We start from the raw sequence: 14,377 nt of genomic DNA on the forward strand, positions 1-14,377 counted from the left end.
GATGTTTTGTGTGTATGTGTGTGTTTGAAAAGTATATGCAACTGTTGTATTCTCAATAAATGCAGCATACTGCCTTTTCCCCCATAAAAGATCTTGTGTGCTTCATTTAAGCATAACATGTGCAGTAGCACAAGGCAGCAGACTGTACATGGGATGACTGCTAAGGGAAAAATCTAATCTAGAGCACTGGACGTGCACACACTGAACAGAAAATTACTCAAATACCAATGAAGAAATTATTGCAATTGTAAGTGGAAGGTTAATTACGTACTGTATATAAATATGTAAATAAATTAATGCATCTGCCATTTTAATCAGGACTAATCTATTTACATAAATGACTGTACATCAGCTATTTTTTCACCATAATCTATTCACTACAGGAAATCTAGCTACATGGTTCTCTAGAAAATCAATTGTAATTTTCATTCCTTTCAGTTGAAAATAAGCCAAGTGTTCTTAAACATAATTATGGATGTAATTACTTCGAACAGTCTTATAGTAAACATGATTAGTACAAATAAAAACTTTTGGAAAAATATATAAAGTTTTTTAAATGTAAATTTAACGAAGAACCTTGCACTTCAGTTGTGATGAACATACTGTTCACTCAATCACACGAGTTCTCACTGGTGACACGTGGGGAAAAATTACACACGTGAGTCCCTGGAAAAATCTGTAATGCTCTTGTGTTTCAAATATAGAAATGGAAATCATATTCTTGACTAGCACATCTCCCTATTATATCTATACTATCCAATATGCACACTATCGAATGACATATTATGCAACACTACAAACACATTATTCTAATATATATTTTTCTATTAGCTATTTTGTATAGCATTAATGAATCTGTAGTGACATGAATTTATATATTCTATACTTTTAGTTACTCGTGTATTTTATTGTCAAGTCACTATCACCATGTACAGCCTTAATAAAAATGAATTCAATAAACAAGTATAGGCTTTTAGGAACATTCCATGCTGGAAACAATGAAAATACTGGCAAGAGCACACCACATTATGCTTGCTGAACTGCTAGTACAACACGAATTGTATCATGACCTAAGAAAAAGCATAATCAAGCTCTTATTAGCATTATTCTTGAAATAAAGGAGATGGCATGCACTGTATATTAGAATTGGAATTATCACCTCCAAAACATTATATGTCTAAGAATGATGTAATAATAGTGCCAGTGAAGAATGACCCAATATTTGGAGATTCCACACTAGTAAAATGTATTCTTTCTTCAAGAAATAAGGTCCGCAATGGATACTTCATCCTGCTTGCAACTCCAGGGCAAAGCCAGACATGTCAGCCACTGGCAGAAGATGAATGTTCCACCTCTTTAAGTTCCTTCACATTGAGATAACTCCCACAATCAGAATAATACAAATTTACTTTTCTAAATAACAGATTGTGCTAAATATACTTTGAGTAAAAAGTGCAATTTCTCCTAAAGGAGAAAATGACATTCTACCAAACAAACAGAAATCACTCTGCCCTGAATCATCTATTTCTTTTCAGTGTGGGAGAAGGATCTGTAGATCTTATTACTTTAAAGAAGGAAACTGTCAGGAGAGCACAAAAATGTTCTACTCCTCTTTATAAGGTACACGTCTATAATTTTTTTTATAGCAGTATGCCTCCAGGCAGGGAAGCATGATCATCCCTTAAATATGGGCATCCAAAATGAGGCAGGCAGATTGATTACATACAATCTTTCCAATGTGGCAGTAGGGTATGGAGATGAAGACTTCTGTCAAAAGAAAGGAAATGGCACTGAGTAAAAATGGATGACCAATAAGCACAACTTGGTGAACTAGTGGGCACCTAGCAAAGTTCAACAGAAAGACGACTACTGTGCCCCGAGACAATGTTTTACTGAAGAAGGAATTTTTCTTGAATTTACCTAAGGAATGTGTGAAGGGGTGTGGTCACAGAAGACCCCCTCGGGGGTGCTTTCCAGGGTGCTGACAAAGCCACTGACACTTGCCTTCTTGCTCTCTGGGGCTTGTCACTACCCTGTCCTGCTGGGCTAGCCCTCCTGGTCTGCTTTCTGCCAAGGCACAGAGCTAGGATCATCACATCCACCGACGACCAATACAGACACTGAAACACTCCACATCCAAGGAAAATGAAGTTTTCGGCCCAGCTTCCAAATGGGATCAGAACTCCAAAAGAATTATTTAGGTAACCCCGTTTTCACAATGAAAGGAAGATGTACACACGGATTGCTTCCCAAGGTAACAATATTTACACCAGGCTTGATAGTAAATAAAAGTGATTTTATTAAGTACCAACAGTAGGATTTAAGAGATTGTAAGTGAAAACAGGCAGAACAAAGTAGATTACAAATTTAAAATAACAGAAAATGCTTAGCTAACACTAAAACCTTAGAAAAAACTTATTACAAACTCACCCTAAAATGTTCCTAGTCTAGGTAAACCTTCAACCCAGGGAAGTTCCCTCTTCCTGGGTTCTCTGGTTCATTGACTTGGGTGTGTCATGTCAGCCAAAGACAAAGTAACTCCTAGCTGTCTATTGTTTTATAGATACCACCTTTCCATGGACAATTACTTGGTGCACCCCTGCCAGTTGGGGTGGACATGTGACTTCCTAAGACCAACCATTGCTAAGACAAAGGACAAAAGACTGTGTTTACAGTTGGTCATCAAGACATTGAGATGGCTTTCATTTGCACATTTAAAACCATGAAACATTCCATACTCCATATATCTAACTTTACATGCAAGAATGACATACATCAAAAGAAGATATGAAGACACAGCGGATTAAGACATGAGTGGGGCCGGAGCACACTGGCTGCTGGTCCTGTTCCAAGGACTATAGAATAGTCGAACAACTAATAAGAATTCAGGAGGTTGATCGATTATTCAATTAACCGATATTTAACATCCCTATTTGAAACCATCTATACCCAGGTGGAGGAACCAGCTTGTAATAGCAGACCTCCTCTGAAAAGCCAATGCTTTATTAATTAGGCCCTAGAACCATAACCTGTTCAACACAAAAAGTATAAACAGTTTCATCACTACTCTCTCATTCCTATTTTTGCATTGTCTTGGGTAAAATGACCAAGTGAAAAAGACACATAGAGGAGACCTTGCTCAGTTTTACAAGATGTCACTGCCTCCTCACATTCTGATATAGCAATCAATAAGGATACAGGACATTTCATTTACCATTTTTCGATACATAAAGGTTGATCACTAGCCTACCAATCCTACTTACAATGAGTCAGATATGTCTGGGTGTAGGAACAACACCGCTAATCCAATTTCTGACATTCAAGTCATGATGGTTTATTTCACCATTGGTGGGCATCGCACACAAACAGGTATTTTGTTCCACCCAGGACAGGAGAATCTCTTTCTGGAGTGAGGCTAATCAGGCTTACATAAGAACAGGAAGAACACAATCAGACATACTGACTGACATGACCAGAACACATCTGTTTTCCACAGCACTCTGAGACCTTAATAAATCAATCAGTTCCAGTTGGTGGACACTGTACTCTCTCTTTTGGGTAACCATTCCCTGAACAGTGAAGGTCCTTTGAAAATAAAAACCTGACTCTGCATTTAACCATTGGGGGATTAGATAATATACAACTATAGCAAGATCTGTCAGTGGAAGAGACAGTGTGAGAGGTGGAGGGGATACTCAAGATTACTTGATATGTATCATATGAACTCTGGATTGTTGGAACATAATTTGTATGAGATCAGAATTTCCAGTGGGCTCCAATAACAGTTGGATGTTTGTTTCCATGATAAATGTTTTTCCATTATGGCCATTTTCCTCTTGTGTTAACATTCTTCTGAGATGAGACCTTGTACCTGATACTATTCATCTTTAGTCCAAGTGTATGTCTAACTTCCCTGGCACCACGCATGTGTGTTTACACTGAATTTTGTAACAGTAACAGCCTGTGTTGCTTCAGCTTTCTATGGGAATGTTTTGAAGGCAAGTTTCTTTTAGGAACTTATATTAGGTATTTCAGACACTGCCCTGTGCTGTGTCCCCCAGATTTTCTGGAGGATAGGGAACAGACTGTAATACTCCAACCTGAAATAAAAACCTTTAATTCATGCTATGGCCTTTCAAGTGATTGTTGAGATTGGGAATGGGACAAAGCTGTTCCTGGAATTCTTGTGCAATTCCACAGGGTATTCTCTCTAGTAAATTTCTACTGACCTCATTTAATCAACACTATAGATAGCCCGCTTACTGCCAAACTGCAAGATCCTGGCAGCAGTTAGGTTTCCAGCTCCAAACAGGACTGGCTGGGAGAACTGCAAATAACTGAAGCAAAAGAGGGTTACTGACACTGTGTTTGTTCTAAATATCTACAAAGAGGTATTTTCTCTTGTTTTACTTCACAGATCTTGTTGCAGGACTACCTTCCTCTAGCATCTACCAGAAGCCTGGATTATAAAATGACTTTTTTGAGTACTGTGACTATGAATACCAACAGCGTCTCAAAGTTTCCTATCACTAGGAAATTATTCGTGTGATCATCGGATTCCAAAGCCTCATAAATCTCTCTGAGCTGATTTGAATCCCATTCAAAAATTGATTGCTAGTCTAAATGTGTGAAAAGTTTAGAATTTCCCTCAGAAAATCTCTTCAGCAGAGAGGTCTAGTGGGAGCAGGAAAAAAATACAAGGAATTTCAGAAAGTTGGACCTTCTCCTGCTGCCAGTGGTGAACAGGTCCATCTGGCACCAAGCTGCAAAGCAGGCTGATGTATACATTTTCCATCTGTGGATCTATCATGGCTCCTTCCCCACTCTGGCATGATAAATGCAGAAGTGGGGGCCAGCAAGTGTACCCCAAAACCTTATCTACCAGGCTTTGGTATAAAACTTCCCCCCAAAATCTTCAAAACCCTAGATTTTGGGGATAGAATCTCTGCTGCCACCACCCAAATTAATAAAGAAACCAGGGGAGAGACCATTTGGGAAAATCTTACCTCTAAAGTAAAAAGCAGGACACCACCATTAACCAATACCAGGTTAATAAAAGAAAAAAAGAGAAAACTTTTTATTATCACCACAATATTCCTGTTGCAAGCATAATAACTAGATGGAAAAGTAACAAATAATATACTCATAGAGAAACTCCATGGGCCTAGAACTTAGTTACAAAGAAAAGCCAAACATCTTCTAAAAAGTGCACAGACAGCAGATCCCATACCCAAACCACAAAACAATGAAACCTAACGGATTTATCTAAACTTTACCCTACTTACAGAAAGTGAAGAAAGAGTCTTGTCTTGGAGGGAGACATAGTATATGTCCCCCTCAATAGCTGGAGAGGACTGCTCAGAACAAAAGAGGGAAAAACCAAAAATTCCTTTGTCCCTGTTTGAAATTCCTACCTACATTCCTATTGGCCACTCCACCTGGGTAGGTAGGGGACATAGTTAACCCCTTAGTCCCCAGGCTGCTGGCTGAACCTCATGATCATGACAGGATCTAACCATGAAGAAGAAAATACTCTACTAGAAAAGAAAGGCTAAAAACACAGGGCACCTGTGCTTTTTCCTCTTTCCTCTTCTTTCGAAAGAACTCCCTCTTCCCAGTCCTCACATGCATTTTTCCAAAAGCGCTTTTTCAGAAAAAGGCTTCTTCCTCATAGAAAGAGGTTTACCAATATTTACTGTGTTCTTTCAATCTTTTTTTTTTGAAAGAATGTGATTCCAATGTGGACGTAAGTGAACTTTTTCCAAAAAAACTCTGTAGCGTAGACATAGCCTCAGGATCCTACTATAACAATGAATAAATATTTCTGGAAGCTCTTTATATTAAGTATGGGAATTTAGATACTGTAATCATGTTAATGAGATCATGCAAACAGATAAACACACATACATGACTCCCTAAAATAATGTTTTCCTGAAGTTACCAGGACAATTACCACACAGTTTCAACTCTAGGGGAACAGGAGATGAGAGCTCTAAAAATAGAATTAGCATGGAAAAACTATTTTTAAATAGAGGATATGATTACTAAAATTAATAGGATTCCCTTGTACTTTCCTATAATTACTATAGGAAACACTCTGAATATTTCAGTGTCACAGTTACCTTACTGGTAATTGTATAAAATTTACAAAGTCAATTACAGGAAGCAAATTAAACAATCTAAGTTTTGAGATAGGCCAATAACATTAGATTTCTGGAAAACTGTCCAAATGTATGCACACACCTTCTAGATGGAGTGTACTATCCCATGAAATAGCACTTTTACCAATTACAGACAGAAGAAACGAGAGTGCTCTACAGCCACCTGGGTTTTTAGCTCAACTGGTAGAGGCTCATGCACCAAACTCCAGAGGTCTCAAGTGCAGTTCTGTCTGTTGGTATTTACACAATCCCAACCAACCAGGAAAAAGGTTTAACTGTGATAGTGCATGATTCTTCACCATGGTATGAGATTGCACATTAAAAAACAGTTATTGCCAATGTCACCACAACACACTGTTGATTCATTAGGTTAGTGAATGTTTTAATTCTGCTCTAAAATAGTTACAGAACTACACAATCCTATCCACACTGCTAATAAAAATGTGTTATCCCATGGACCCCACTAGCCATTGTAGACAACTGTGCATTCATATTGCTATTGAACTATGTGTATATAGGCCTGTAGAGTTAGTAGAAATCATGTTTTAAAAGTCTTCATCATGACCAGTTTCCTGCCATAGTCAAGCTTTTCACTATAAAAAGTTTATTTCTGAATTAGAAAACTGAGGTCAAGAATTTAACATCAGTATAGGAGTACTTACTTCGAATTTGCCTCTTGATTTCCTTTGAAGAATCTAACCAGTTCTAAAAAAGGAAGAACATCAGTACATAAGGAAATAATTCAGATGAAAGAGAGTGGCATAATTTCATTAATTTCAAATAAATATTTGTACAGTACATTCTTCTGATATTCTGCTTTGAAAGTACTTTCTATCAAGAACTGTACTTTGATTTTCCTCACCCTCAGTCCACTCCCAGCTTATTATGCAACACTTTTTACTTCATTCTCTTAGACTAGACCTTTTAATTCTGGAAATTAAATGATATTTTATAGTCTTCTAGGGAGTATTTTCAAGGAAATTACGCCTCACAAATCACCAGGTAATTTCCTTTCATTTATTCTTTTTATTGACAAAAAGCAGACTCTATTTGCAATTTCTATATACAGTACCCTTGCCTGCAAGCAAATACTAAGTTACTGAATGAAAGATACTTCTTCCCCATTTCTACAAAGTAAAATATTCTTTTTCTTCTTCTCTCAGCTTCACACACACATGAACTCAGGCAACAGTAGGAAGTGTTGGGAAAGATCAATCCATAGAGTATTTTTTCCATATTTTCCCCTTTCAAAGGGTTCATTCTAAGCCAACTATGGCGTTAAAAGCACAGACCAAAGGCTCAAATACAAGTATCCATATTGATATTTAAGTACCAAGATGAAAATTACCTGTTCTTCAGAATTAGGAGCCTAGCTAATAAAAGTAGTATCACCTTCAAAGCAGAAAGCATCCTAGTACAATCTATTTAGTCTACTAGGCAGCTACACAAAGCAATAGTTAAAATTTGAAATTGGTATAACTAAGCATTTAATTCTGTGATAGGTGACTCTGAAGTATTTCCAGGGGGGGGGGGGAGGGGGGAATTGAGAAAGACATACATTGTAACTATTAGAAACTGGAATTATTCAGATTGTGAACCTTATTTGCAGACATTATCTAAATGAGGCCTGCAGAGTGTAAGGAACTTGTAACATAGGGTATGTCTACACTACCCTCCTAGTTCGAACTAGGAGGGTAATGTAGGCATACCGCACTTGCAAATGAAGCCCGGGATTTGAATTTCCCGGGCTTCATTTGCATAAGCGGGGCTCAGCCATTTTTAAATCCCCGCTCGTTCGAACCCTGTGCCGCGCGGCTACACGCGGCACGAACTAGGTAGTTTGAACTAGGCTTCCTAATTCGAACTACCGTTACTCCTCGTGGAATGAGGAGTAACGGTAGTTCGAACTAGGAAGCCTAGTTCGAACTACCTAGTTCGTGCCGCGTGTAGCCTCGCGGCACAGGGTTCGAACGAGCGGGGATTTAAAAATGGCGGAGCCCCGCTTATGCAAATGAAGCCCAGGAAATTCAAATCCCGGGCTTCATTTGCAAGTGCGGTATGCCTACATTACCCCGCTAGTTCGAACTAGCGGGGTAGTGTAGACATACCCATAGAGCCTTTTGTTACTGTCACAAATCAAGTAGAGTTTGTTTGAAGCATATATGTTCAAATATCATGGTAATGAACTTTGGATAAAAACTTTCATTTCTAAATTCTATAAACATACTCTGTAAATCAGGTGCAATGCACTTTGAGAGATGGCATGAGGAAACAGAGCCTTAACCTTTTAAGACCAAGGCAGGCCATTCTTCCTTTACCACCCATCATGAAAGTGTCTGCTTTACAATCTCCCAGGGATTCCAGAGGTGGCATAGCACCAAGGCTGTTGAGGAAATGTCTGTAGCGGTGCATTTATTGCTTGACCTAACTATAGTCTCTCCCTTCCAATGCAAGGCACTTTTGGGGATGTGCCGGCTGCCTGTAGGTTCTGACAGCTTTTCTCCACTGTCGCAGCCTCCCAAGATCTGTATCAGAGTCTTTTCTTGCCCTAGGTAAATTTAACTCAGTAACACTAAATACACTAAGCTGCAATTCCTTAAGGAAAACCTGCACCTACGTAATCACATTGATATTTTAACTCTACTGGAAATCCTTAACAGATATGCCTTGCACAAGTGTGACTTACCCCCTGAACTTCCTGGAGCGAAGTACACTAACTAGTTCAAGCTATTTTTTGCACCAGTTCATTATATTTACAATGTAGGATGCACTGTATGCACAATATTCATTTGGTTACACTCATGTAAATTATCCTTGTCCTGAAAAACCCTTAGACTGCTTTAAAAACTAACGATATCACTTGCAGGGAAAATGTAATCATAAGATGAAAGAGCTTTTCCACTCTTGTTCTGTGCCTTAACTTATTTGTACACATATAGCCACTGATTTGGGATTTTTAATTAACAGTGTTTCACTTCTCCTAAGAAAAACAAAACAATGTCAGAGCACCAAGAAATTTCCTCTCAATAAGATCACTCAGAATTTCAGAGTAAGCACGGAAGATTTAACAGCATTGTATAACATAAGCTACTATATTTTGAATGTTTTATATAGAAATTTATAATCATTTTTTTCTCCTTACAATTTCTTAAAATTATGAAAATCATTCAGGATTTCTTATAAGAGGACTAAATCAGACTGCTTCTGCACTGGCTATTACAAATTTGTTCAAAGCTATTGTAGTCTGTATAGTTGCTGGTTTTAAGATCTGCTTGGTTTTGTTGTTACAAAAAAAAAAAAAAAACCACCAAACCTGAACATCTCTCCTTCAAGAGCCACCCATACGCCATCTAGTGGAAAAGACTTTCCAGGTGAAAAAATCCTGGCCCTATTGAAGTTAATCGAAGTTTTGTCATTGGTTTCAAAATGAGACCAGGATTTTGGCTTCCCTGTCTCTAGCAAGATATTCAGTTGTAGCATTAATACAATTCTTCAAATGAGTAAGGAAGAATGTTATGCTATTTTACATCAACAATGATTTAAACAATAAATCAGTCGTTTTCTCTCTAAAAGTTTCCCAGATTATGCTTGCAAATAAACAAGCTCATATTTGTCATGATGTATAGAGCAGGGGTTGGCAACCTACAGCATGCATGCCACTTATGGCACTCGAGCCGATTTTCAGCGACAAACAGGAGGGAGCTCAGCCCTGCTCCTCTTCCCCCATGAAGCCACTGGAGAGCACGCTCCCTCCACCCTGCAGCAGGTTAGGCTGTGGTGGGAGGAGGCAGCGCTGGGGCTGAGGCAACTCAGCAGCACCTTGGCTGGGACTGGAGGCACTTCTGCCACGACCACATGGTTCAAGAACAGCCCAGAATCACATGGCAGTGAAGCCTCTGGCCTCTAGGGCCAGCCCTGGATGGCCTGGCCGTGGCAGCAGGGCCTCTGGGGTTGGCCCCGCACCATGTAGCAGCAGCACTTCCGGCCTCTGGGACCAATCCCGGACCGACTGGCTGCAGTGCCTCCAGGGCTGGCCCCCGACCATGTGGCCATGGTAGCAGGGTCTCCAGGGCTAGCCCTGGACCACGTAAGAACTGGCAGCAAGACCTCCCTTTGGGGCATCTCTGGCAGCAAGGCCGCAGCCACTGCTGTAAGGGAGGGCAAAGCCAGGTAAGGTCCCCCCTCATTCCCAGAACCCCCCAAATTCCAATCCCCACACTCCTCTCAAGAGCCCATCTGCCCAGCTTGCTCCAACACCCTCCCTTGTTCCTGCACCCTCCCTTCTGGCCTGCCCAGACATCCCCATCTTGATTCTGCATCCACCATTGTTACTGCACCCTCTTTCCTGGCCAAACACTGCACCCTCACTTGCTCTTGCTATCTCTACCTGGCCAGAGAACCTACTACCCAGCCTGCTTCTGCATCCTACCTCCCACCCAAACCTTGCAACCTCTCCCCTTTCTGCACCCCACCTCCCACTTAGATCCTGCACCCACATCCCTATCTTACTTGTTGGCAGTCCTCTCTCACACACTGTACCCCTCATTTTTGTCCCTACCCCAGAGTCTAAGGGCTCCAGAACCCCAGAAAAGTAAATCTGGTCTATGGGAAGCCCTGAACCTCAGTTCCCCCCTCCTAACCCAGTGAGGCTGGGGTACCAAAAGAGTGAGGTCTCTCAGTTGGGGGCCACATCAATGACGGCTGGGGTTTTTTGGAGTTTTTTTGCTTCTCACTTGTATGATCCCCAACTGATCTTTCTGTGGGTCAGTAACCCCCAACCCAAAAAAGGTTCCCCACTCCTGCCATAAAGAAAGAAAACATGGAAGCCTTTTGTGTTGGCTTAATATTTTACTTTATTTAAAATTAAGTTTGATAAACTAACATGAGAAAGTTAAAACACTTAATCTGTTTCATAATTTAAATTAAACTATTCTCCCTAACTGCAACTGGTTCAGAAAATATGGTCATCATATCCAGCCTGCCCATGACTCCCCTCTTTCTGCTCTCCACCCAGCGCACAGACCCATGAATAAATTAAATCTTAGTACTTATTCTGAAAGGTTACCAGCCCCTCCACTGAAAGGTAAAATCTGCATCTTTCTTTATTAATGAAACTGCTGTAAGAAGGACTATCATTGATTTTAAAAAGTATCACCAGCACTCGGAGCCGTACATAGAGGTGAATATGTCAATTCTCGGCACTCCACCTCTGAAAGGTTGCTGATCCCTGATGTATACAGTGATAATGGTTTAGAACTTAGTCAAAATTATGCAAAACACAATTTCATATAAGTACCATTTATACATAATATTTATCAGATTTGCAGAGTTCTGCTGATATGGACCCTTTTGATTTGGCTTATCGTGAAAAGGAAAGAACAGTGTTTTGGCACAGGAGATTAAAATGCATGCCCATTAGCTTTGATGCAATAGGCAAAATAGGATAATTCCTTTAGATTTGTAAGTGAAGTAGACAGATTAATGAATTGTCAGACAATGTCAAAATATTCTCCACTATTGTGAAATACAAAAAGTGTTTTTGTACAAATCTAGAAAAGCAGCATTTCCAGCTGTGATACAGATCATTATAAGAGCACAAAACAGAGTATTAATGGAGCATTCATGAATTTCCCATTGATTTTATTATACTCCATGCTATCTAAACTTTTAGCTAACTTAGTGTTTCTATGCGCTGTAAAATTTCATAGAAAAGTGGTAATTTTATTTTAGAACAGCTGGGTTTTTTTAAATTAATAAATGCTAATCCAATCTAGTTTTAAATTACAGTACATCTCTCCCAGCTGCGTGGAACACGGACATGGAAAATCAATAGGATCTCCTCTATTCGTACTCCTGATGTTGCATTAGGGAACAGCTCTAATTCTCCACTCAGAAAAGTGCCTGGCATTCAGTTTCCACACCCCACAGCTGCAGTCTAGCACAACAGCTGGCTCATAAATGAGCGGCTGTGATGAGTGCACAAGAATGAGAAAAACACATCATTCAGCATTTAGCACTGACTGGGCTGGAGGTCAGAGATTTGTGGCATTTTAATCTAAGCAGGCAACAGGCACAGCAGGAAAAAATGGATCAGAAAGAGCTGGCGCCAAGATGAGGAAACAATCCAATCTTCAGAATTTTAGTATAGAAAGGGGGAATAGAAAAAGACCAGTCCATAAAAATTGTGGAGCCTCCAACGCTCTGTGTTTATTTTAAATCTGTGGCTCAAATCAACTACTAACAGAGTTTTGTTTTATTTTTGCTAGATCAATTAACTGAAGAAATGAGGTGACCATTTTGAAATGCAAAGGAAAGGATTTGTGGCAAGGAGGAGGAAGAGGAAGGAATATGAGAGGAGATGGAGAATTTCAAACATATGGTCTTTCCTTAAAATGCAGAATTGTGCAAAAGAACTAAAACTGTACACAGTAAAGAGGAACATACAGTTTTTGCTACTGTAAAGAATAGTTCAAATATAAAAGATTTCAATATAGATGTAATGATATATGACTAGAACAGAGAACTTTTAAAATAGTAAAAATCTGAGCATGCCTATTGTATGTAGTCCCATTCCGTACAGCTACAAAGTCCCAGTATTTTGTGAACATATACCACGGACGCAAGTCTGAAAAAAAAACCACACACACTACATGGAACTGGCAGTGTGGATCTGATAAAAAAACGGAATAAATGCACCTGTCTCAGACAAAGAAAGAAAATGTGTACAAGCATCACAGCACATGCCTGGCCATCCATTCATCCTCCTCTAAAAGGGACATAATTATTCAGTCACCATTTAAATTTATTTCACTAGATACATTGGATTCAGGAGGGCCTGTCATTATCACTGAGGAGATCAGAAAATACATTAAATAAAAACCTTTCCACTCATGCTTTGTGGCATGAATTCATGGCATTCTTTGCTACAAGGGAATGGAGTTTCTGAAGTTCTCGATACCGTTAATCTTTAAAAGTACACTCATTTTGGGGAAGTAGGGAGTGTTGTTTAGAGGAGTTTAATTACAGCTGACTTTATTGTCCCTCTGTTATAGACTCATTTATTTAGCACTCAGGGGCCAACAAGTGTAAAAAGATCCAAGTCTCTCAAACATACTGGTCTTTGAAGGTAAATACTGGGAAGTTAGGTATTCATTCTAGAACATTTCAAACAACCAGGGCACATCTACACTCAAGGAGAAGGATAATTTAAGATAGCAAATCCAACTATGTTAATTACATAGCAGGAACTGAAGTATCTTAAATCACTGTTCACTCAGCAGGAGGTTGATGGGAGCAAATGCTCCCATAGGCTTCCCTTACTCACTGTGAGGAACAGGAGTACTGGTGCCGACGGGGGCGCCCTCTCAGTTCAAATGAGAGGATCTTCACTAGACCCACTAAATTGAACCTGGGATGATCGACTGCAGCAGTGTCTATCTTTCATGTAGTGTATACATGTTTCCAGCGATTACTGCTGCTGGAAAATCAGTGGCTCAAAGTAGTTTCTGCTTCTGCATGAATGGATGCTAAATACTCTTGCTCCAGTCATATTGAACAATTAATATCAAACTGTCAGGGCACCATGAGAACTCACATATAAGATGGTTGAAGATATCAATTATGTGTTGCTTCAGATTTTATTGTAAAAGAACAGTTGAAAGAAAATCCAGCAGAGTCCAGCTAAGTAATTAATAAAAGTAACATTTAAAATATTAGTAAGAGCTAGCTAAAACAAAACAAAACAAAAATAAAAATCAAGCTCTCACACACGTTGAGTTGGAGCATCTCAAAACTGACCTGAGGATCTTTCTTAGTTCCAAGTTAGGTCATATGGTTTTTCTTTCCTAACAGTTTTATTTAGTATTAAGTATTTTAACACTTTTCTCTGTGCGGCAGGAAGACAATAATATGCAGGAGTCTTAGGAAAGTAAGAGACTGGCAGTAGCAAATGTGGGAAAGTCAGAGGGTTAAGAGGTGGGATGAATGTTTACAACGACTTCCAGCAGACTTTCTAACTTATGACAAGCAAAACATTTTAAGATTTGAAAGCATTTTTTAAAATCAGATCTAGTACATTTTTTTAATTCCCTAGGTGTACAGCGGATCAAAGACAGAGCCAACTGGAATCCCCAGACGATTCCAGAGAAGAGGACCAACAACTAAGTCAGATGTTGACAGAACACTAGAAAAAACTACTCAAGGACAACCCTGTAAAA

At 39.4% G+C, this 14,377-nt stretch overlaps 1 protein-coding gene across 17 annotated transcripts in view; it reads right to left on the reverse strand.

Moving 5' to 3' along the window:
• Positions 1–14,377, reverse strand: part of EPB41L2 (erythrocyte membrane protein band 4.1 like 2) — a 285,536-nt gene that overhangs the window by 98,517 nt on the left and 172,642 nt on the right. For all 17 annotated transcript variants that reach the window (XM_089777259.1, XM_075924174.2, XM_075924167.2 and 14 more), the window contains one exon: positions 6,824–6,866. In XM_089777259.1, the coding sequence (XP_089633385.1) occupies positions 6,824–6,866 (43 nt within the window). The remainder of the gene's footprint in view (positions 1–6,823; positions 6,867–14,377) is intronic.

Source organism: Pelodiscus sinensis, chromosome 3 (assembly GCF_052426305.1).
Source record: "Pelodiscus sinensis isolate ZL-2025 chromosome 3, ASM5242630v1, whole genome shotgun sequence".
NCBI classification, from domain to species: Eukaryota; Metazoa; Chordata; order Testudines; family Trionychidae; genus Pelodiscus; species Pelodiscus sinensis.